This window comes from Nylanderia fulva, unplaced genomic scaffold (assembly GCF_048542155.1).
Source record: "Nylanderia fulva isolate GAGA-0341 unplaced genomic scaffold, ASM4854215v1 Scaffold60, whole genome shotgun sequence".
Classification (NCBI taxonomy): domain Eukaryota; kingdom Metazoa; phylum Arthropoda; class Insecta; order Hymenoptera; family Formicidae; genus Nylanderia; species Nylanderia fulva.
The window spans coordinates 157,049-183,488 of NW_028190699.1; the positions used below are offsets into that span (position 1 = coordinate 157,049).

Below are 26,440 nucleotides of genomic sequence, written 5' to 3' on the forward strand. Positions count from 1 at the left end.
GCGATCTGTCCATTGATCTGTGTCGTAGGCAATGGCTTTGAATGCGGCTTATTCACTCACCGCGTCGTTGCTAGATGGCGGCGTGGGAAATCGGCCGCTTGGCGTACAGAAAACACGCACACAAAGTGCCACTTTGCCTGCACGTGTATTACAAACATTTTATTTATATCTATTAAAAACTGCAAACTCTTTCTTTTTTGTTTTCTCAATAATTGCATGCATTAAAAAATGACAGCTGATTAATTTCAGCAATTTCCTATGGGACACCCTATATTATTCGCGCCCAAACGTGAAGCGGGTGCCAAGTAAGGACAAGCGAGGGATACCCAATTACGGTTTGAGGTGCGAAGACAACTGAGGAAAAATTCTGGCCGCGTGTATCGGCGGGTATCCTGTTGGTTCCGTTTGTCCGCTGACACAATAATACGTGCAGTTACGCTCCAGGAGCATTCCATGAGTAGCTTGCATGTCCAGAATATAATTAAAAAACACTATGTATGCTTCCATATCTTTAGCGTAGATGCTAAAAGAGGTTCGCGGAGTCAATATTGGAACGTTCATAAATTTTAATATTGTTTTGATGCGCTCTGAAGATGAAAAATGATGACCTCACGAAGAATTCTAATATAACTTCAATTATCGAAAATCTTTTTTTATTACTCTTTAGCTATTTATTAAATATAACTTCAATTATCGAAAGTTCTCTTTATTACTTTAATTATTTAAATATTTTAATTTGATTAGGTTAGGTATTAACAATAAGTGTGTTCTTTTCAGTTGAATTGGCTGCACTAGTTCAGAGTTTATCTTTTTATTTCACATTGAAAGGAAAGAATAAATAAACTCTAAACTAGTGCAGCTAGTTTACTTGAAAAAAAAAAACAGACCTAGTGTGAATTAAGTTCGGCTGAAATCTCTTAGGTTCTCGCCGACCATGTCGAATTGTAACGTCAGAGGCGAGAGTTACAAATTCTTGCGTGCCATTTTTAAATAAAAAAATATTTCGATGAAACATTACTTTATCATGAAACATCACGATGGCTTTAGCATATCTTTTTATTTAAAAATGGCACGCAATAATTTTCAGCGTGTATTTTCTCGTCTCTGACGTCACAACGTCATCTAATATGGCCGCGGCGAGTACCCAGGAGCCTTAGTACCCGTTCAGAGCCCATTCTTTCTCGAGAATTTAATTAAATAGTCAACTCTCTTGTTGATCCAGCGGATGTGATTTTAAGTGAAATAAAAAATTCCGACAAGTTAATTACGGAATTTATAAAAATTAATTTCATTACGGTAAATGAGATAACACTTTCGGTGTTGCGTGATACAAATATGTATATACGCTGTATGGGCGTTACGTAATTTTTGTAAAGAGGCGAGGAAGAGAGAAAAAAATAAAGAGCGGCTAGTTCAGATTCATATAATAATAACCGGAAGCGCGCGGCGTCATTATTTAAATTAACCGCGTTTCATTCATTAAACAGTTAATTATAGTTAATTTGCGCGCCGCGTAGCATGTTTTTATTTTATGTGTAAAATATCTGAATTTACGGCTTTTTAGTCATATGGATTATAAACCGTAAACAGTTACCTACCTCTACGATCTTTAATACGCGCATACTTTCGGAACCGAGCATTCCTTTCCGCTTTTCGCATTCGCGTCTGAAACGTTCAAGCGCGAGTGCTTGAAAACACGGAGCGGAGAACGGTCGTTCATCGTTTCTTGATCTTTTTTTCCTTTCTTCTCACAGGCGACGTCCCGTATAAACCGTACGTTAGCGGCGAGCCTGAGATCCGATGCGTGTCTCTGGACGGTACCGAAGATTTTCTCATAATCGCCTGCGACGGATTGTGGGACTACGTGGACCAGAGGACTGCGGCTCTCCGTGTTTACCGACAGGTGCTGCAGAATCCCCGTAAGCATTATTATTTTTTTTTTCATTGATAGTAACGTAATGAGCGTAGTGCTCGATAGTAATTATAAGTTATAAAGATACCAAACGCCGTCCTGTTTTATCAATAAAATCGACCATTTTTTTGAACACCCTTTTCTTTTTATTGGTTGAACAGAATAATAAATGAATTTCAACGATTAAAGTACATATAGAAACAAAATTCAGAACTTACCGATTTTATGTTAAGAACAAAAAAATTTTCAATTTTTAATTTAATAAATTTTTTTATAGAAGAAATTGTCAGTCGATTCGATATATCGATTATATCGAATACTTATCGAACTGCATCTTAAACGCCGTCCTGTTTTATCGATAAAATCGATCATTTTTTTGCACACTCTTTTCTTTTTATTGGTTGAACAGAATAATAAATAAATTTCCACGATTAAAGTACATATAGAAACAAAATTCAGAACTTACCGATTTTATGTTAAGAACAAAAAAATTTTCAATTTTTAATTTAATAAATTTTTTTATAGAAGAAATTGTCAGTCGATTCGATATATCGATTATATCGAATACTTATCGAACTGCATCTTAAACGCCGTTCTGTTTTATCGATAAAATTGATCATTTTTTTTGCGCGTCTTTTTCTTTTTATTGATTGAACAAAATAATAAATGCTTTTTCACGATTAAAGCACATATAGAAACAAAAGTCGGAACCTACCGCTTTTATGTTAAAAAAAATTTGTTTTCTGTTTTTATATATAATCGGTAGGTTCGTACTTTGTTTCTATATATATTTTTTTTTAATTAAAAAATAAAAATTTTTTTTCTGTTTTTAATATAAAATCGGTAAGTTCGCACTTTGTTTCTATATATACTTTAATCGTGGAAAGGCATTTATTATTCTATTCACCCAATAAAAAGAAAAGGATGCGCAAAAAAATGATGTGTTTCAAATTTCGGATAAGTATTCAATACTAATCGAGCTCCGAATCGCCGCTCGATAAGTATTCAATATAATCGATATATCGAATTGATTGACAATTTAGATGATAAATAGAAAAATATAAAATCCAAGGCGAATTATTTCCGTAATTATCGTACCGCTCGTAGACGATACGTAGACGATATTCGAGAAGTCGGGGGGAAAGAATGTGGTCTCTCGTCGAGAAATATGCGCTAGAAAAGACGAATCTCTTTCTAATCTAGTCGCTCTTCTCTTCGTGGCCTTTACCTGTCATGCTCTGTTTCGCTGATTTCCGGGATGGACATGACATAAAATTTGCGTGGCATATTACGACGCGTTTTTTTCGTCGATCAATCGATCGAGATCGATCAATGACGTGTTTTTTGCCCTAAAGAATTTTTATCGATACTAAAGAAGATGACCTTAGCAATCCCATCGTTTAAGAATTATTCGGTTGCCGATTCGTTTCTCATAGATTGAGCTACTTTTTTTTACAAGAAGAGATGAGAAAGCGAGAAGGAACAGCTGAAGCAGCAGGTGAGCGAGAAATTGCCACAATTTCGTGCAGATGCACACAGCTGTGCGACACGAGATATTTTTATTATCTAGAGAAGAGTAAAAAAAATGACAGATTTGATTTTTCCGCGCTTAAATAATATTAAGTTACACCGAACACTAAACTTCATCATCAAGCTTTCAATCTGATTAAAGTGATTAAAATGTCTTGACACTTTCGCAAAAGCGAAAAATCCACATTATTGTTAGTGAAAAAGCGGATACAGAATTATTTATTTTAACAGACAATCATGAGGTTTAAAGAAAAAATGTCATTCATGTTAAGCAAAAATTATGGGTTTCGTAATGAGATTCTAATTCGTGACCTTGAAATGTCCTTGAATGACATCTTCTAATTTTTTTACATACATATACTATAAATCGAATTTTCGCAATATTTAGCATAAAAGTTATAAGAATATAATGACTAAAAGACAATAGTTTACAAAATTATTTTAGACTTTAATTTGGTGCATGTAATTTTACATAAACTAAAAAATATTTATTTTCTAAGATTTTATCTCAATGTCCTCAATACTTTTATAAAATAATGATAAGAATGGTGTAAAGAAAATATAAATAACTGTTTTTAGTAAAAAAAAAAAAAGTACATTATTTGCAATTAAATATTTTTTTCTTAAAAACAACTAGTACCAACTACATTGATCCCTTTTATTTTTTAGTACATAAAAGTACAATTTTGTCTGTGATAACCTCGTGATTCCCAAGTATATTTGTCTGTTAGAATTAAAATGGGCCACCCTATATTGAAGAAAGTATTGTAGAAATCAGTTGAAACATTTTTTTTTCAAATATCGATAATCTTCGACACAAAAAGTTGTTTTTCGAATTTCATTCAGCTAATGACCTCGTGATCATTGAATCATCTTTTCAACTTCAACCGCTCGAGAGGCGCCACATCTCTCGCGCATGAAAATTTTTTTTCTCGCTATCGATCCGAGTGCTTCTCTCGCTTTCTTCTTCTTGTTCCTTCGTTCTCGCGTATACGAATGAAACCGTCGAGATTTAGCCTGACCGGCGCTGTTCCGATCATTCGCGAGTTTTGTTCAGTCAGTCGGCCGTCTTCCCTCGCATCGCCGAGACGTTTTTCCTTCGATCGATTTTTCGCCACGGCCGAACCTCGCGTCTTACTTAGTTGGTGACTCAGTGATTCACAGTGATTCATAGTGTTTCTGAGGAGGAGCGAGCATATTACGAGTTCGACCAATAAGCTTTCGCGTCTTTGACTCTTGGCTGGTAAGTTCCAGACCACCCGCAATTAATTGACCGCGAATAATATGATGGAAAAATATAACCAGGTCTCTTCAAAACTGCTCACTATCGAGAATTTCGCTACCAAATATTTTTGTGTGTTTTTGGGATTAAATTGAAAAATAATTCAATATTAATGTAAATAAATAATGAGATTTTTAATGATGAGAGAGAAATTAGTAACTTAATTAATAATTAAATTTATAAACTAAATATAACTAAATGAACTATTAACAAATCATTACGTGGTCCTATTTTTTAAAAATTTTTAATTGCCTTGTTTGGTTTTATTATTTATTTTAGAAGATCGTTGACTTTTTATAATTAGTATCGAAAATTTATCGAGTGCCCGAGATTATCTCGAAATTAATGCTCATTAATCATGAATGTATGTTTGTCGATATCACATCGTGGGAGAGAATATTTCCGCGATTCCTCAATTTGATAAGTGTGAGAAATTTTTTTAGCGAGGAAAAGGAATGTCGCAAACTATAATGTTTTAAAATTGTAATTCTTTTTTTTTTTAATATATTTGAAGTTTTCGAAAGTTTTTGCAAGAGATTATATTGGCATAGAAATTTTTCACCATTTTTTAATATAACAAATATATTTTAATTTAATCAGAAATAGGTTTGGATGAGGTTAAAATTTTTTTGACATGGGGATGGACTCCATCGCTCATGCTTTCGTTTTATAACAAATACAACATTAAATTGTTCTATCAGATATTGTCTATTTTTTCTTAAATGTACACATATTGCAGTATCATAATTGTTGTGGCAAAAGTATTGCTATTATTTTTAAAATCGTTATTTTAAAAACTATAGATCGTAGCATATTCTTCTTCTAGTTTAAAAAACCCTATGAAATTGACCTATTAAATTGAGAAGTCCCGAAAATAACATTTTTTCCTGCTCCTTTATGTATATATGATTCACATAGAAATTGTAATTTTGTACGTGAATAGGATAACTAGATTCAGGCAGGCAGCTTTTCAGTAAGAAAGCACAGAGATAAGCACAATGTATGTGCGGAGGCGTTATACAAGGAGGTACGCAATATACACTTCAGCGTAGGGCGCAAAGTTTAGGGAGGGCGCAAAATTTTGATAGTCTATTTTTTAATTATTTATGCAGTTTTGCAAAATAATGGAGCCTTTGTCACTGGGGCGCCTAAGACATGTCGTAACGCCTTAGTGTATTTGATGTGATTGGCTATCGAATAGAAAATTTTTAAAGTCTTCAAAATTTTTCTATTTAATAATTATTTAATAGTTAATCGTGTGACGTTGTGTTTATGTGTTTCTCGGAAAGCTCCTTCAATATTTTCTCTTTTGAATGACTAAAAAGAAAAAAAGAAGAAGAAGATTTAACTAATCGAGCAATGGGCGCGCGTGGGCCGGCCATTGTCGTCGTGAGAGATATTTTCCCATAGCGATGTTGCGTCCACGTTCATCGCGAAAGGAGTCCGGAAATCTCTCCCTCCCTCGTGAAACTACCGTATATTGCCGTCTGCGAAAATATGTCTATCCGTTAGGAAGCGCGCGGTTATCGGCGCCATCCGCCGCGCCGACGTAATCTTCCTTTCGCGCTTTTGCGCAAAGAAATTCGAAAATTACGTAAATCCCGCGCCGACGAATTTTTGCGTCGTTGAATTTCATCCTAGAATCTGCGTTGAATTTCGAACGCTTTTTTCAAAATTTTCAGAATTTGTCTGGGATAAACTAGTTAATTAGTTAAAAGTTTAAAAGTTAATAACTTTTAACTTAGCTTAAATTTAAAATGTATTAATTTTTAACTTCAACTAGTTAATTCGACTTATTGACTTTTTTCCTAAGTTAAATTTTTTTATCTCTGAATACCATTGTTTTTTATAAGTTATAAACGTATTATAAAAAATATATAAAAATCATTAGTTTACCCAACCCTGATAATCACATGAATAGTTATTATGGTTAATCACTTAAGTTGGCTTATTAATTTTTAACACAAATCGTTAATCCCTGAAAAAAGCTTGAATCATTTTTTGTAAAAAGGGTTATTAAAAAAGGAACAAATGTATTTTTAATCACTGCAATATTTAGCTGAAACGCATACGTATTCTATATTTACTGATGTAAATATTTGTAATCAGAACAGAGAAAGATAAGGATGAAACGAATCTCTTCTTTAGTATGAGGTTAAACTGAAAATACATGATTTATAAAAGAGAGATAAACCTCTTTTAACAGTGACTCATCTAAACAGATCGACTTTATTGTTAGTAAACAGATAGATATACAGAGTGATTCATTTTAATTTTAACTAATATTTGGTAAATATTTGGGGTTTTAGAAAAATGTATCAGATAAAAAAGTTATAGGGTTTTGAAAAGGAACATATGGATCTAAAATTGCCCTTGGGTGCTGTTTTCAAGGTTATTTCAATTTAATTTTTTAAATCAACCATTCTAATTTTTTATATAAATCAATTCCTCGTAATATTTGATATAAAAAGTTACAAGGATATGATGGTAGGTCAAATTTATATACTTTAATTTGACGTAATTTTATATAAACTGTGAAATATATTTCATAAAATATTCATTTTTCATTATTCATGATTCTATCTCAATATTTTATACACAAAATAATGAGAGAAATTAATTGGTGTAAAGAAACACATAATTGTTTTTAAGAAAAAATATGTAGCTACTAATTGCAAATTATATACTTTGCAAGAGAATGTGCAGCATTAGAGATCCTTCTTATTCGTCTCGCGTTCCTATAATTGCTGATTCGGGTGTAACGCGCGGAAATAACGCGTTATTCGCATACAGAGTCACGCGATATACATTTAAAATTGACGACATTTGTCGTCTGGCACTCAGGAAAGATACTCCTTGAGGCCACTAGTGGAGAACGTGCGACATCCCAAAAATACGTCGATGATTCTGTCGCACTGTGATGCATCCTTGACACTCCATGCATAGTCCGACATAACTCTACTCTTCATATTTTATAAACAACGTTTTATATAAACTTAAAAAACTTGACTTCGACGTAACTAGCAAATTTTATTTGATTATTTCATGACGTTTCGACCATTTGGTTGTGGTCCTTTTCAAGTGAAATTTTCATCAATTAAACCGAGGTTAACGTAACATCACACTGGTGTTATTTAAAATCGATGTTACGTTAACCTCGGTTTAATTGATGGAAATTTCACTTGAAAAGGACCACAACCAAATGGTCGAAACGTCGTGAAATAATCAAATAAAATTTGCTAGTTACGTCGAAGTCAAGTTTTTTAAGCTTATTTTCACCACTAGCGACCAATATTAATTTTGATTTATATTAATTTTAATTGATCGTTTTATATAAATTTTGTAATATTCCAACCTAACATTATGTACAATATTCCGTGACATAATTCCATGTTCACCGCAGCTACATCTGTTTTTTGGTATCAAGACTAGTAATTACATAATTTATTTCAATAGCTCCTATGACATATACAATAGATTTCTTTTTTCTTTTATATTATGTAAGATTGCTCTATAAGAAATCATTAAAATCGAAAAATCGAGTTTTTGGGATTTTCTTTACGAAATTGCTCCAGTTCAATAACTAGTGAGTTTATAAATTTTAATAGAAACTCTGTTATATCAATTATTTGACGTACATATTATCTATAAATGTAATATTGTTCTATAGTTAGTTACATAGTTATAATTCATAGTTTCTCTAAAAATTACATTTAGCAACTTTAGGACTCTTCTCTGAACACTTGTGACGATCACTTTACAATAGTATTAGATTTGATAGCGAAATATATTTTAAACATTTTATAAATTCGTTTCATTCAATCCAGACAATCAAATTCGAAACATTATTTGTTTGAATATAAATTACAAAAATTATTCACGTTTAATATTCTGACGTTATAATTGACTGGTGCTATAATTGAGGACTCGTACACCAAATTGAATGTCAAGGCTTTACTTTTATTTGATTACCACTTGGCTTACAACTTTCTAGTAATAATAATAAATTTTTAATGAAAACCAGTTTTGTTTAATCCCAATTAATTGAAATCTCCGGAAGGAGACGCGCGCGATTCGGTTTGGCTCGACTCGGCTCGGCTCCGCTCGACATCGGCGCATGGCAACAGTGCAATGGCGTTAAAATATCGCAATAAGGCATTAAACAAAGGAATCTGGGAAGAGCTGAACCAAGACCGCGGTTACTGAAGCGAAACGCCTAGAGCGTTTCTTCGTCTCGAAGGGACTCGTCAGAGGAAGAATGAATGTTCCGGAGAGAAGGGAAGGATGCGAGGATGGAGGATGAGAGATGAGAGTTAGAGGGACGTGAAGAGGAGGCATCCATTCACGAAGTATTGCGCGAAAGGTGAAATTTGGGTTACACCAGTTTCTTATTACCAAGCTACACTCAATCCATTAATGATTCCTTCTTCCGATCTTGTTATGTATCCTTTACCTCTCTCTACTAATACTTATTCTAGTTATACCAAAGTCATCCAAAATTACTTTAGTGTTTAATATAAATAAGTGATGAGGTGTCATATCGACACAACAGTGGTCTTCTTGGGAAATAACGTTTTGCTTACCTAAAAAATATGACTGTTTTCAAACTCTCGAACGATATAGTGTACATAAAAAGAAGAAAATCCTTTTCATTGCATAAAGCAAACGATCAAATAAACATGCAGAAATAAAAAAAATTAATTGAAGAAATTATCAAAGTTAATTGTCGATCGTCAGTCGTGAAAGAAATCAGCATTAAATTAGCAAGATTGTACATCCGGAACGAAGTATCTCGCTGGTGCTTATTTTCGTCACATAACGAATTATTTTGGTATGACACAGTGGTAGACCTCGTCCTCAAAAAGATCAATCGAAGATCATGATCAAAGAGAGGACATCCAGAGGACGTAAATATCTTCATGTCCTCTGAACGTCTTTCGGACATGCTTTGCTGTTAAGGATGTACAAGCGAAATTAGACGAAACTAAGAATTTCTGAAGAATGTGTGCTTAGAAACAGAACTTTATTATACAAAGTCGAAATATACAGTATATTTGTATTACAAGATTAATTTAAACATATTACAAATGATGTTAGACTCGGACTCTCCCTCCTGACGAATCCACGAACTGATGCTGCAATCGAACAGCGAGATCGATCGTCGTTCCGGATCTTCTTTATTTCTGTGGCTGTGAAAAAGCTCGGATATGCCTCGTTATTCCATGCGATGATCGGATGATTGTCTCGCGTAACGAGTCCCTTGGCTTTTGTCTCGCATGAGAACCGCTGAATTGCAATAGCGTTCACAACAATCGTTCGTATAATCATCGGTGCAGCCTACCTCCACACCCGATGAATCATCCCAAAGGTCCCAAGGATCCCGTCCGTCTTAATCCTTCGATGTCGCACCCATCCTTGTAGTTTCCACATATCTGCCTCAAAGACAGCTTCTTAAATTCATATTATAGAGATGTTAAACCCACTGACGAATTTACAATGGATTTTTCTTCAGAAAAAATCTGGGGAAACTTATTAAAAATTTTCACTTTTTCCCTTTAAATTTTAAGCACTGATCTCTATATGTATACTGGATATAGTATAGAATAAAAAATGTGACCAATTGAAAGTTGTGAGTTTTGTCTACAATATGGCGCTTAGTCTGATATTTGAGTTACTTTTGTAGTTATATATAGGTTAGTTTGAAGACTTTTTGATCAACAGAATGCTGTTAACACTTTCTCTCAAGGAGTTAACACGAAGCCGGATATAAACGCGTCCGATATTACAGTCGAAAACAAAACCTAGTCAAGGAGAGGCGAGACGTCTTCGTGCTTTTTACGCTTATGACGCCAGCGAGTAGTTCCAATTTTAGTGTAGCGTGCGAGCGAATGCTCGCACGTCGAGACATTCGTATCTGACTCACTGCGAAATTCCCGGCATCGCTCGCCGGATGAATTTGATTTTTTAGCGAGTGATGCCGGCGTGTTGGTTAGGTTAGGGTTAGGTTAGGTGATAGTAAGCGCGTTTTGGTTTCCAAGGAGAGAAACCTCTTGCCGGGAGACAACCGAATCTTGCAAGTATGGATCCGAAAAAGTAAAAACGGAACGACAAGGAGGGGGAGACGACGTTCTTGAAAATTACTTCCTCGCGATGTCACTTCGCGGCGAGTGCTAAAAATACAAACGGCCGCTTCTCACCGCTAGGGGGCCTGCGCAGTCGGCGTTTGAAGGATTTTAACAGCTGAAAGGCATTTCTCGTCCTAGGACGCGATACACCTAAGGTCGACGACCTCATCTTTTCCAAGAGAGCACGATACGTCGGAGACGGTGAAACCGTCTTGTAATAACGTAAACTCGGTTCCTCTCGCGCGAGGTACTGACCTGCACAACTTGATAGCTTGGCAATGTTCACGAATTGGCTGGATGTATATTGAATGATGGCGATTGACGATTTTCTCGCTTCTTATTCAAGTCATTTTGTATCAGGAATAGTGATTCAAATCATTAAATATGTAACTGCTAGTTGCAAATCACAACTATGTATGTGTTTTCTTTATACCAAAATTGATTTTTCTCATTTTATGCACGAAAGTGTTGAGGTAAGATTATCGAAAAATGAATACTTTATGAGATATATATATATATTTACATAGTTCATGTAAAATTAAAATATAAAATATGTAGAATGATTCCATTAAAAAAAAACTAGGTTGGTCTTTAAATACCTTGAAAAATGTCATCCAAAGACAATTCTAGGTGATATTATGTCTTTCTTGAAATTCTACAACTCTTGCCTGATACATTGTTTTCTATAAAACAGCGTTATTTCCCAAGTAGCAAACTAACGTCATTAAATGTCAAAATGACGTCATTTTGCTATCTGGGTTCCAGATATTTGCCTGTTAAAATTAGAATAAATCACCTTGTGGAAAGCCACCTGTTCGAAAAAAATGATTGATTTAACATATGTACGTCAGTTGCCAGAAATTTTCCTGTTGCCTATCAGACGGATTCTCGATTGCAGAACGATGCGACATTAAAACTGTCGTTTGATTGCTATTTTTAGCAGTATATTTTTACGTCATCACTTATAGTTACGTCTTTATTCGGACTATTTTTATCGAGAGAATACTCCATTAACGACTTCCGTTTAGAACCCGACTGCGGATGTTTATATTCAAAACGTGATCGACATTCGGAATAATAATAGTTTATACGAAAGACAGAGAGAGAGAGAGAGAGAGAGAGAGAGAGAGAGGGAGAGAGAGAGAGAGAGAGAGAGAGAGAGATAGATAGATAGATAGAAAGGGGGATTTTCTTTTCTGCCACATTGCGTTTTCATCGAAGCAATGAGTAACGCGAGCTTTCGTGCTTGCGAGGATGATAATAAACGCGATGATGTCACCGACGAATGCCAGGAGTGGTTAATCGGTACTAGGCGTGTAAAAATATATATTATGCGTGTGTGATATGTACCATCTGGTACACTTCCTCGTTCGCGTTGGGAAATATCAGAGCCACAATGTAGAGGCCACACCTACGATAGCGTGAAACTTTCGGTCCGGTCCGGTAATTAGCAGTTTTAAGCCAGGCGTACATGTTTTATGACTATTAATTTATGCGATTTTATTTTCTTTAATTATTTCTAATATACGAAAGAAGAAAGTAGGTCGGTTTAGTATGCTTCGTTCATTGCGATGCGTATAATGATCTAGATATAAATTTCATATTTCTTCTTCTTTCGTGGAATATAAAACTGTGCGCAAGGTTAAGAAATGTTATTTAACATTTTTAATCGATTTTTTATTTTAATATGAATGTTTTTGTCATTTTGACTAATAATGTAAAATACAATTTTTTAAATACAAAACATTATTTTATATTGTATTATAAATTGAATATATATTAAATTATTATAATTATGTCTAATCATTATTAGATTAATAGAGAATTTATCTAATGATTGTATTGTTATTCATTGATATAGTGTTTTAATGTAGATAGAATATTTCTTAATAAATGACCAACTAACTCTCAAAAATCTCTTTTTACATTAAAATGGAGATACATTGTTTCTTTTTTAACTGAAAAAGTAATATTTATTTTAAATAATAATAATAAATTTATCTTAAAAAATAAATAATATATAACATTTATAATAATAATATAAACTTTGAAGGAAATAATGATTATCTGAAACAATTTCAATAGATGAACCGGTGGTTAAGATAAACTATATTATTTTTCAAATATGAAATTGGTAGAATTCATATATATTTGATGTTTCAATTATGTCCAATTTATTTATATATTATAGTTAATTATGTTTTTTATATTGCTTAACTTAAAGTGTATAATTACAATTTAAATTTAAACATATAATTTTTTATAGTAAGAAACAGAGAAGTTAAAAAACACACACTCATAAATGTTATTAATATTTTTTAATAATTATTAAATTGAATTATTGTGAACACTCTCACAATTAGTCTGAAAAATAATCCGATTAATCATGTTTGGTAAAAAATTTTGACAAGTCCATTTCTTTTCTTTAAAGATTCATCAGTTTTGGAGACAGACCACTTTTAAATGAGGTAGATTTAAAAAAAAAAGATAGTTTATTTAATCTCGAGAATTATATCATTCCTGACAGTTACTAAGATAATTACATGTTATTACATAAAATGGATCGCTTTTTGATTTACGTCGCGAGCGCATCTCTCGTAGAATAAAAAAGTACGGCTGGTTACAGTTTGGTCGCGTCTGGGCGACTTTTCATAAATGGAGAAAGTCAGAAATTGGCGAATTAAAGCGAGGAGTTTCCAGTTTCTCGTTACGAAAAACACTTTCCAGGTACATAATGCACATCTCATCTCGAGTTATTTACGCTCGTCGAGCAATATATATGAGTTTGATAAACTCGAGTTGAGAATGTTATCTCGCGAATAAACACCGAGACTAACTTGTAACTGCGTAAGTAAGCGCAATTTTTAACACGATGAGGCCGATAATTATACGGTAAATTATCGCCGAGAAAGTCACTCAAAAGCCAGGCGCATCTGATAAAGCGAGCGTTCGTTATGCTTGTACGATCGCATTCGCGATCGTTCCACACCGTGAAGATCGAGCAAAAATGATCCATATTCATTGTGGTTTTAAGTCCGGTCGTTTTTTTATGAGAGATAATGCAGAATGTGGCGTATTTAGAACTGCGATAAATCAAGGTTACCGCGCAGAAAATCAGAATTTTTTCCATCACCTTGAAAATATTTCCAAAAAATGAAAAAAAATTGCAGCAAAATTCGAACTTTGTATTTTATTTATTATTAATAGTTTTAATTTAATTTTTAATATTTGTTTTTAACAAACAATAATATATTCATTTTGTTTAATTTTTTATTTTAATTTAATTTTTAATATATATTTTGTTTTATTTTAATAATATAATCAGAATTTTCTCCGTCACATTGAAAATATTTCCAGAAAATTGAAAAAAATTGTAGCAAAATTGAACATAGATTTCGTATTTTATTTAATTTTAATTTAATTTTTATTTTGTTTTATTTTAATAATATTTATTTTATCTTTTTTTATATATCTTATTTATTGAATATTTTACTATTCACATGCGTTAAATTTCGTATGATTGCTTCAAAAATATTGGGATAGGGAGATTGTGTCATTTCGAACACGTGATATTATATCGACGAATTTATTTTTCAATTACTGAATTTTCTAGCATTTGTTATTTACATTCAAGTTATCTGGAGGAATACTTAAGAAAAATATTAGAGACAAAATCTCTCGAAATAAAAATGATTAGTTATAGGAGAGAAAGGAGGCTAAACTCGGACAAACTTATTCACTCGGCCATGAAGGCGCAATGTTCTTGAATTCCTTGCTAATATCAGAAAACGGAATTAGAGAGTTAGTTTTTAGATTCTTTAATCTCTTTTCCCCCTCCCTCCCTCCCTCTCTTCCTTCTTCCTTGCCTTGGACATCATACGTCCCAAATAGCAAACTGACGTCATTAAACGTCAAAATAACGTCATTAGACGTCAAAATGACGTCATTTTGACGTTTAATTGTCAGTTTGCTCTATTTGGGGGGTGTAATAAAATATAACCACGAATCTTCAAAAACTGTGTTTGCAATTTGTCATCTAATCTTGAGATAGGTTAGGGTTATTAGCATGTTTTATAATTTTTGCGAGATATAGCAGCTGTCACATTTACTGGTTATTTATTGAAGTGCATCCATAATTTGCTAATTATACCCGATTATGAGTGCTTTCCAGCAATGGAATACACAGCCATACATTAGATAACACAGTATTACACATAGCAGGTTTGATCGATCCGAGAACGATTAATGACGCCATTGACTAATCGCAGCCCTTTCTCCAAAGAATAAATGATCTGTGATTGGTCAATCACATTATTAATCGATCTCGAGTCAATTAGATTTGCTTTATCCGAAAACGTTAACAGTATCGACTTGCAGCCGGGAAGCTGTTTAGCCTTTTTACTTATTATTTTTCACTTTTTTGCCGCCAGAGTGCGGGGCACTTAATTTAATAACTTCATTTGTTTGCAGATTTTTTTAGAGTGTATACGTAAATGCATGATGAGTATATGGTGTATGTCAATGATGTGTAATAATTTAAAATCATAGAAGATAGCTTTACTGTAAAAAATGGTAGCAAATGTAAAAATGTTGGTTATTTAATCTTATTTAACTTAATCTATCCATGAAACGACACGAAACTACGATATAGTCGAATACAGTACTTGGGTCATAGAAAAGCATTGAATCATACATTATATAGTGTTGTATGTGTACAGTTTGCTGGAAAGTACCCTATATGTTTATGAGTCATAAACATGCATCTATCGATCGCTTGATTTTCGGAATATTTTGTGAACGCTCCGTTAAAAATAAAACTTTATACCATCTATCATTTTCATAATCTAAAAATTCATGCTACAAATACTCGTTTGTAGTGGATAAAAAATGATTTAATTTTCATCATTAAGAAATAAATATTGAACTTATACTGAAAATATCCCAGGTAGCAAGCATACGCCATTTTGACATCGAATGACGTCATTAAACATAAAAATAACATCTAATGACCAGTTGCTACTATTATTAAGTCTAATGATTAGTTTGCTACTATTGAGATAAAAATGTTTATTACTTCATCTAATAAATACATTAATAAAAACTTTTATTCATTATTATTAGTAGAATTGAAAATATTATATATTTCTTATTAAATTTATGATTGGGGAAATATTTTAGCGTTCCCCTATTAAAAATAACGGGTTTGATTATAAAGAGACAAGAGTTCTTTCAGAGTCTTTACACAGCTCATCGTTTTCTTCAGTTTCATCGTGGTATAGACAACTATAATACCGGATAAGATCGGTTATCGTCGTGCAGCAACGCGGTACCGTAATGCACATCCTATCGTTCATTTTCATGCACAGACCGCGTTAAGTACTTAGTGAATCATACCGGCTGGAATGTGATGTGGCAACGTTCGCTAACATAGTCGACTCTCCTCGCCGTCTCTTGATTTTACCTTGAGGGATCTGGTAAAGAGCGAAGGCGCCGCGCACTTGGCCGGTTTTCTTTCAATCTTTCTTCCTCCATCCGTCCGTCATGTGTTTCTATCTCCTGCTCGGAAGTCGCCTGGATGCGTGTCGCGGGATGCGATTGCGTCACGTTCGCCTAACCCGGTGCGATTCGCGTGAAAAGTCTTGCATGCACACTAATACACACACAGTTTGCTTTTTTTAAAATATATTTTTATATGGAGGAGGGGGATCACATTATATGATTGTTCGTTTACGATATCTTCTTTTAAATTTTTTTATAATTAATATATTTTCGTTTATATAAAATTTAAATTATATATTTTTATATATTATTATATAGAATATAGAATACTCTATATATTTTAATCGATCACCCTTAAAACCTTAAATTTGATTGTACAATAATGTTTCAAATAAAAATTGTTTGATTTAAAAAGAGACAGAAGACGGCGCTACTAACTTTTTTCTAAAGAGCGCTTTTCAAGGTCATTTATATATTTTTAAATAAAACCACTAGATTTTTTTATACAAATCGATTCTTCGTAATTTTCGGCATAAAAGATTAAGGATAAGGAATGAATATAGCTTATAAAACATTTTATATTTAAATTTGACATAATTTTACATAAACTATAAAATATTTTTACACATAAAAATTAAAGAATTGGACAATTCATAGAATTCATGCAGCAGTCTTGAAATACTCGTTTTGGCGCACGATCTTCTTTTAAGATTATGTAAAATCAATAAAAACTTATTGCTTCCTGACTTGAATTCGCCCGTGAAAAATTCTGTTGCGACGTTACATAATTCAAAGCATGATTTAAGAGAGCCTGGTCTTCAGCCGGTGAGAATATTCTAGCTATATGATTCATCGCACGCGTCGCATAGAAAATATGAATATCGGTGTGTTAACTCTTAAACTGTGTCCTTGGTCTAGCTGTTTGTTGGAGAGACCCATGATCCGCTTGTTCATTAGAGTCGAACAATTCCGTTCGTTTCCTCGTTTTGCGCCCGAGAGCGCGACTAATTCTCAAAAATAGCGCATATCGTGTTTATTACGCTAATTAACGCCGTCGTTATTTCGGTGCGACGTAGCTCAACCCAGAAAAGAGGCTTGTAAAAGCAGGTATCATTTAAGACATCTTTTAGACGGCGACAAGATTTGGCGAATTATTTCCTGTTTTTATATAACGCAAATAAACATGATAATATTGAAATATTTATAAATTGATCTATGAATCTTAAGCATATAAATGTAAAATATAAATATAAATAAATATATAATAAAATATAAATATGTAATAAAATAAATATGTAAAATATAAATTAAAATATAGCTCTTAAAAATTCGTTAAAATATAAAGATTATATAGTCTCAAGGTTCTTGTACAGTATATAGACTGAATAAATCTAAATTTGATGGAAAAAAATAATTTTATGCTAACATAACTTGTGTGTTTGCGGTTGTTTGTTCTCTCTAGCTATACGTTATGACAAGGTTTTAACCGCGAAACAGAGAGACGTATTATTGTGATACGTATGTCATTTAAAATGTATAGAAAAGTAAATTAACCAATATTTTTTTAACTTTTTGCGTAAAAATAAATTTTTCTACCACAGAAATATTCAACCTTTTCTATCGAGTATATTTCTCATTTTAATTGCGTACATGGATAATTAATGTGATTCTATTATTTAATAAAATTACAATATGCAAACGCAAATTCTTTCTACTACTATATTATTGAATAGTTATATAAATTTTCAAAAAACAATGAATGAGACTTATTGTTAATTCGATAACTCCGAATAGTATCTTTTTAGTTGTGAATTATTTATATTATTTTATTTAAAACTAAAACATTAATTAAATATAATAATAATTATTATGTGTTAAATAAAATCAATATATATGAATAATAAAATTATATTTATAAAATATCTTTTAATCGATATTATGCTCGTTAAATATTTTATCGTGTATATTTGGCATTTTTTTTTTTTTTTCGAGAGAGAGAGAGAGAGAGAGAGAGAGAGAGAGAGAGAGATTCTTATTCTATTAATAGTGATTCAATATTAATTATCTTTATTTCCAATTACTTTTTTGTCTAAAATTTTTCTCTTAAATTAATATACATATGTTTCGTATATATATCAGGATTGGGTAGGTTAATGATTTTTTAAAATTAAGCTAAAGTTAAAGTTAGTTGCTTTATAGAATTAATTTTATTAAGTTAAAAGTTGCATAAACAAAAAATTAACTCAGTTAAAGTTAATAAGATTAAATTAACTAAAGTTAAATCAAAAGTTAACTTTTAAAAATATTATTTATATTAAATTAGAATTTTGTTTGTTAATTCTTTTAAAATTTATAACAACAAATAACAAAGACATTTTAATTTTTATATAGAAATATATTTTTTGATCATTACAATTGATGACAAATGAACATAAAAATTAATAATACTTTAATTTAAAAATAATACATTAATAACTTATAAAAAAACAATAATGGTATTTAGAGATAAACAAAATTTAACTTAGAAAAAAAGTTTAAAGTAAAAAATAATTAAATAAAATTACATTTTAAATTAATTAAGCTAAATTAAAAGTTATTAACTTTTTAACTTTTATCTAATTAACTAGTTATTACACAACCCTGATATATATATTAATATATATATATATATATATGTGTGTGTGTGTGTATATATATATACAATATATATACATATATATATGTATACGATATAATACGTATTTTTCTAAAATCCCTTAAATACGATAACGCGACATTTCGTTTTGCTATTAATTACAAAATGATTTTGTTTGAAAAGGAAAAGAAAAGGAGCATTCACATGTATTTATATAAACATAAAAATCTCAAAAAGCAAAATCTTCATATTAAACTTCTCGCTTATTGCGTTTCTCCATATTTGTACGAAATAACACTCTCTCATCGACATAAACAATTGCGCGAGAGCATCGATCGTGTTCATTAAAAAAAGGAACTTTCTACACTGGTGAAAGTAGCGATTGTGTGTGTGTGTGAGAAAGCAAGTGGTATAATTTCGACGAGTTCAATCTTCGATATACTGCAGAATAAAAATTGCATTGCGCGCCAAAAGTGTCGCGATTGATACCATTTTCATTTGCCCATAGAATATTGAAATTTTACCTCTATCTGTTTTAATATCTGTGAATAAAACCACGAAGCTCACGACAAATGCATGTATTTTTCTGATGTATCAGAGAAATCGTGAATATATTTCGAGGGTGATGATAAAAGATAAAATTATATTTTTGATTTATATGTCGATTTATATCTAGATAAATATTATTTTTAAGACCGTTTATATAAACACAAATATAAAAATATATTTATACCTTTATTTGTAAGTTTTTATCGCTCACTGCTAATTATAAGCATTTTTAGGTGCTATAAGTCTGAACCAAATTATTTGAACATTATTCTAAATATAATTTTTCTCTTCTCTAACAAATAGATCTCTAACAGCGCACATATCCTGAAGACGTTCAGAGAATATCCTGAGGATGTTTTAATATCTCTGAATATCTTTCGCATATGTTGTGTTATTAGGGATGGTACATATTTTTTATCTATATAAAGATGAGATGACGCCAAAAAATTTAATCTAGATCATCTACATAAATTGATTGTTTAGACAACATTGGACACCCTGTAGAAAAGGTGCGACGGGGCGAAGCCGGTCGCACGAGGGTGACGCATGAGTCATCGCACCGGGATCGACGGTAGCGCCGCCTGGCGGCGGGTCTCGGCAGCGGCAGCGCGCCGGCGAGATCGCGCCTCGCGCCGGCGAGGGCTCAGTCGTGACACGCCACGCCCGGTGTAACGTCGTGCTTTGAGCGGCGAACGGTTTTCAAACGTAAACTTGGTCCGCGCGCGACGTCCGCCGCCGCGGTCAGGTAGAAAATACCTTCGAAAACATACCTGTGCATTAGTATATATATATATATATATATATATATACACATACTTGCGGTAGGAGAGCGTAACATCCGCTCCCTTTCGTTGTCCTGTGCACCGTCATTTCGTCGGAGTCTGCACACAAATTTATACTTTGGATCTCGTTGCGAAGCTTTGTTTCGCAGGAAACCTGCTGCTCGAGTCCTGGGATCTTCTGATAAAGCGTGAGTCATCGCTACACAGTTTTTTTTCGCTCGTTGTTTTATATATCTTTGCCCCGTCCTTGACGATCATTCGAAAATTTCAAACCGTTTTTTTGTTTTGCAAATCCGCGATCGAAGAAAGAGACTTTGCGAGGGATGAAAAATATTTAATAAATTAGAAGAAAAATTTTCATAATTTTTCCCTTATATATATGTTTCAATAAATTAATTCTATATTATTGTGGCGTATGTGTACTTAAATAAGATCAAAAGTAACGTCCTTCATGTGTGCCAAGTAACGGACAACCTGACAAGTCGTCTAGAACATTTCAAATTTTGTGACAACAATTTTCACAATATTTTGATGTATTCGGCGAAAAAAATTATTAAACTTTTCATAAAAATATTTTAAATTTCGTCTATAAGTAAAACAAATCTGGGAAATACGAGAAAATTGAAATACCTTCGATAATTGCGAGAATTTGTAAACCTCTTGAAAAATATCGATGTAGAAAGAAACACGTTGAAACCTGGAGTTTTTTCTCCCTTAGTAACAGAGCAAGACACAAGAAATCGGACAAATACGATTTCTCTTATTTATCGAATATAATATATATAATAGTCGAAAAAAAAAATTATATACCATTGTTTAGTGAAACCGGAATGATATGAAGAAATATAATTTTTTTAGGCTCTTATATTTAGAAACTATATTATTTAATTCTTTATTTTTTTAACGCAGGTAATTATTATACATGAACTGAAATAAACAAAAATATTGAGCTATTTTTATATTTTGGCATCGTCTAATAAATTTTATTTTTCGGATAAAAAATAGTGTTACCTGAAAATAATTTATAAATACTCATCCGGTCTGGGAAAATCGAGCATTAGAATAGATAAGATTTGAAATAATATTAAATATCTGCGAGATACACACCGAGAGCTTTTCCGATTTTGTTTAATCAGCGAATATGTAGCTACGATGACCATCTGTCCGTTATTTCAAGTAACTGTCCTTTAGATTTATTCATTCTTGTAAAACTCAATTTTATTCTTTATTTAAAAAAATTTATTTATATTACAATTTTGTCCTTTTTTTTATTTAGCATTTTAAAATCTAATATCTAGTGTTTGCTGTTATTTATAAATAAAATTATATAGATGATCATCTAGATGAAACTTTGGCATTATTTTATCTTTATATAGATAATAAAAATATGTATTATCTACATCTGCATCTTACATGAAAAAAAGTGTTATCTTTATTAAATTATTTAGAATAATGTTTAGATTATTTGGTTTAGAATCATAGCACATAAAAATACTTAAGTAGTAAAATTTAAGCAGTAAATGATATTTACTTATAAATAAAAATATTAATACGTTTCTTTTATAATTTTCATTTTTATAACTGTTTATATAAGCAATCTTAAAAATATTATCTGGAAATTATTTAAATGAATCGCCATATAATTTTATCTTTTATCTAGATATATTTAAAACAAAATCTTCATCTTATCTAAGATAAATTACATTTTTTATCTCATCTTTATCTAGCTAATTTTAAAATCATCTAAGCACAACACTGCTAATATCGTTGTATTAACATGAGAATTTGACCGCAAATTGATTTGGAAACATGTTGAAACAGGACCCTAAAATGTTCAGCTCTGTTCTTTATTTTCTCTGAGAAAATAGGGCGTTTCTAAAGCTATGTCAGAGACCTTAATGGTGTATTTTAAGGATAAAAATGAGAAAAAATGGTCATCGTAGCGATGACTCTTGTGAAACGTTGATTTACTTGGAGAGGCGTGAGCTCGCAAACCTTAGGCTTAGGCGAACACAGACAGGCAGTCGGCTCCGATGAACATTGGTTCAACGATCGTTCCGCGAGCGAGAACCTGGATACAATACTTACGCGCGTGCCACCTACATAATTCATATCGGTATATAGAAGCCGACCGTTTTGACGAGGAGAAAAAAAGAGAAACCGCGGACGATGTTCTGCCGTGGAGAGACGGATTCGTGACCGAGACGATTGGCCGCGCAAAATTCCGATCAGTCCCGAGATCGCGAGAGAGCGGATGTGGAGAGGAATAAGCCTCGTTTTCTTCTTTTTTTTTTCTTCACGGCAGCATATACACGTCCCGGTATACACGCGTAATCCAATATTTCCGTGTAATTTATCTCGCAGCTGTATATGTCGGTTGTGCAGAGAGTCCGTACAATCATCGGTTGCCCGACTTACACGGGCTTCGTTCGCGAGAAAAAAAAACAAATTTTACTTTATTTTTAATACTTAAGTAATTCGCAAAATGCCACAGCTGAACACTAGGTGACACGGTGTTACACAGCGTCGACCTGTAGCTGGAACTGCGTGTACGATTAACTTTTTTACTTACTGCTACTTTTCACTTTTTCACCGCCAGATGGCAAGACAGTCGCTTTACACAGCTTTTCCATTTGTCTCTAAGTTTTTCGAGGTATATGCCCAGTGAATAGTCAACGATTTGCAATAATCGAAGATCACAAAAGATATTTTTACTGTACAAAATGGTTATACCTATCAGTGTCGCTTGTGTACTTACTACTTTTTATTTTTTCACCGCCAGAGTATAGGGCAGTCGCTTCTTCATTTGTCACTTATTGTCAGTTTTCCGGTGTATTTATGCACAGTGAACAGTCTACGATTTGTAATAATTAAAAATTACAGAAGATACTTTTACTGTAAAAAATGATTACACCTATCAGTGTTGTTTATGTACGTTGCTAGCAGACATTTTTTTATACAATATGAAATTATCGAGCAATTTTATTGCGACGATTTCTGTTTTCCCATATTTCGAAAGTAATTTATTCATGTAAAATCATGCACAATCAAGTCGATAACTAATGTCGTCATTTTTTACGTGGCCTTCGATGATGAGTTCTGAATAGCTAAATTATATTGCGAGGTTATATTAAGTATATCATCATTATATGTCTATATACTTAATATGAAAATGTGATTTCGAGTTGGTTACTCTTTCCAGTTATCAGTTCTTATTCTCGATCTAAAATTAATTTAGCTTCAACGAAAAGTTATAAAAAATTTCAAAAATTATTAACAGAAAATTATAACAACCAGTGATTTAATTCTTACGGTATTTTTAAATATGCAATTTAGATAAGTAAATATCTTTGAAACTCTTAAGCTATAATTTGAAGTATTTTTTTACTATTTGCATTTTAAAAATTTAAATCTAGATCTTTGTTTCATTTATAAATTATTGGTTTAGAGGGAAATATTATTTTATTCACAAAAACATCTGTTATTTAATTATTCCACATCGATTTAATTATCGTGTCATACATAATTATCATTATAACGAACATCGATATGCACTATCTCATGTCATTCACAGTCTATCACAGTTCTGCTTCATCAGTGTATGTAGCCGGTCTCTACCATAAATAACCTTGGACAGCAATCAATGTCGCCTTGAAAACATGATTAGAATCTATTAATCTTCTTTAAGTGGTTCTATTCATAATCAAATTTCTTCTACGAGTCTTTCAAAATATAAATTTTAGTATATCCTAATTTTATTGCATTCTTTTCTATAAACTCTTTTTTCTAACACATTATATTAACACAAAAATAACGTAAAAATAAATAAATAAAAATGATATACACGACAAATGACAAAATAAAAAATATTTTTAATATATTCTTTTTAGATATAAACACTACTAGATATATTTTTAGATATAAATTTGATATATAATAAATAATTTTTTTACAATTCACGCAAAGTGTTAATGCGCTGAAAACTTCGGTTTCATTGAGAGTTCAAAGGGAATAAGCGTCATTCTATCACATCATTTACGCGTTGTTCCTGTGAACGTTCGTTTTTTTCGCTTACCCTCTTTGCGCTAACAATGCGACACGCGTTAATTGAATCCTCGAGAGAATATATGGATAATCGTTAGTGCGACTCACCGATTTTCCCGTTCGCTTTTTCCCCCGATATTGTTACACGCTTTCCTATAGAAATATCACCATGTATTAAAAAATGCATCATGTGTTCAAAATATTCAGATATGATTTTACTCCTATATACTATATAATTTATTTTTTCAAAAACTTTCTTGCTATGGCACTTTGATTTGCATATTTCGATATATTGTATATATATAGCTTTCTCAATTAGCAATTTATTCATTTTTACAATAATAAATACTGCACTATTTTTTATTCGTCTTTAATTTATTATATAATATATATAATATATATATATATATATTTTTTTTTTTTTACTATATATATATATTTTCTTATCAATTAGAAATAAATTTATCATTGACATACCCAATTATTGATCGATGTAACGTCGGTCCCCCCATGGTTGCCCGATGCGTCACCAGAGAACTGCATCCGGATATCCGCAATGACCGTGTTGACATTGACGTTAGTCACGAATTGCATGGTCCTTGGTGAATTTCGGCGAATTTCACGGAACGCGAATTTTGCTTTTTTTTTTTTTTTAAGGAATTTCATTGCTCATGTTTATGATGATTTTTGACAAGTGACGTCATTCGCGAAAGAAAAAGAGGTAGAGAAATATGAAGAAAAATATGAAATTCGATGACAAATTTTAACATTTTTCTCCTTCCCCCCTTCCTTCCCTCGCCTCCAGATGGCAAGCAAATGTTCTCGCAATGTAATAAAGTCACTAGAGCGCGAATGCAAGAGAATGAAAGAGAAGACGACGAGAGAGAGAGGTGAGCGGCAACGGCGATGGGCAGAAAGAAAGAGGAATCGGGGTGTAAGGAAGGGGGAACGACGAGGGAGAAACGCCAAAAGAGAGAGGGCGGAGGACGAAGGAGCGAATGAGAGGGAGAGGACTACGCAGGCGTCGATAGGCGGTGTAGCGCGTAGGTCAACGTACTTTCCGCCAGGGCCGCACAATATTCGCGAATACTGATTTTGCACAATAATAAAGTCGTGAAATTTTTGACAAATTCTGAACAGGGTGTTTCAGCAGGAATGGGTAGTATTCTAGGACATGATTGTACATTTTAAGCAAAAAATGTATATAAGCATAAGCAGGTAGCAGACTGACGTCATCAAATGTCAAATTGACGTTATTTGGACGTTTAATGACGTAATTTTGACGTTTAATGACGTCATTTTGTCGGTTAATGACGTCATTTTGACGTTTAATGACGTCATTTTGCCGTTTAATGACGTCATTTTGACGTCGATGACGTCATTTTGTCGTTTAATGACGTCATTTTGTCGTTTAATGACGTCATTTTGGCGTTTAATGACGTCATTTTGCCGTTTAATGACGTCATTTTGACGTCGATGACGTCATTTTGACGTTTAATGAGGTCAATTTGCTACGTGGGATGTGTTTTATTCTGGTTGTAAAGATACAGTGTGTTTAATCTTTACAGCGAATACATTTATTAACTGAATATAACCAAATTTTTTGAAAAATTACATTAAATTTTAAGCTTTCCAAGTAGCAAACTGACGTCATTAAACGACGAATGACATAATTTTGACGTTTAATGACGTCAGTTTGCTACCTGGGTATAATAAACTTGAATAATTAATATTAATTAATAAACAAGTTTACTTAATATTTTTGACATAAGTGAAGGTAAGGGTGATATATACAGAGTGTAACTGAAAAATATATGTATATAAAGCACACTCAGATTCTTTGGCCAATTGGAGATTCTCCTTTAGCGAAAATGTCGAGGCAGATTATCATTTTTTGTTATCATGTATCTTTGCAACTAAGCCTTAAATAAAAATTTTGTTGAAGTGAACTCTACTCGAAATTAACTAATGAACGTAGTTTTGTTAATATTTTAATTCCACAAAGTGTTTAGTTTACGAGAAGCATACTTTTTTTCATCATTTGTAACTTGAAAATTATTTCTGCCTCAACATTTTCACTGA

The 26,440-nt window shown here is 32.3% G+C and overlaps 1 protein-coding gene and 1 long non-coding RNA gene across 2 annotated transcripts in view; one reads left to right on the plus strand and one right to left on the minus strand.

Annotated features, from left to right (window-relative positions):
• LOC114933269 (uncharacterized) overlaps positions 1–26,440 on the plus strand; it is a 62,742-nt gene that overhangs the window by 10,221 nt on the left and 26,081 nt on the right. Inside the window, exon 7 of the mRNA XM_029305762.2 lies at positions 1,755–1,919. Coding sequence (XP_029161595.2) covers positions 1,755–1,919 — 165 coding nt within the window. The remainder of the gene's footprint in view (positions 1–1,754; positions 1,920–26,440) is intronic.
• Positions 23,796–25,974, minus strand: LOC114933271 (uncharacterized). The gene is made up of 3 exons (XR_003820037.2): positions 24,836–25,974; positions 24,467–24,511; positions 23,796–23,964 (listed from the first exon to the last, which is right to left on the minus strand). It is a non-coding gene; the product is annotated as an uncharacterized LOC114933271 (long non-coding RNA).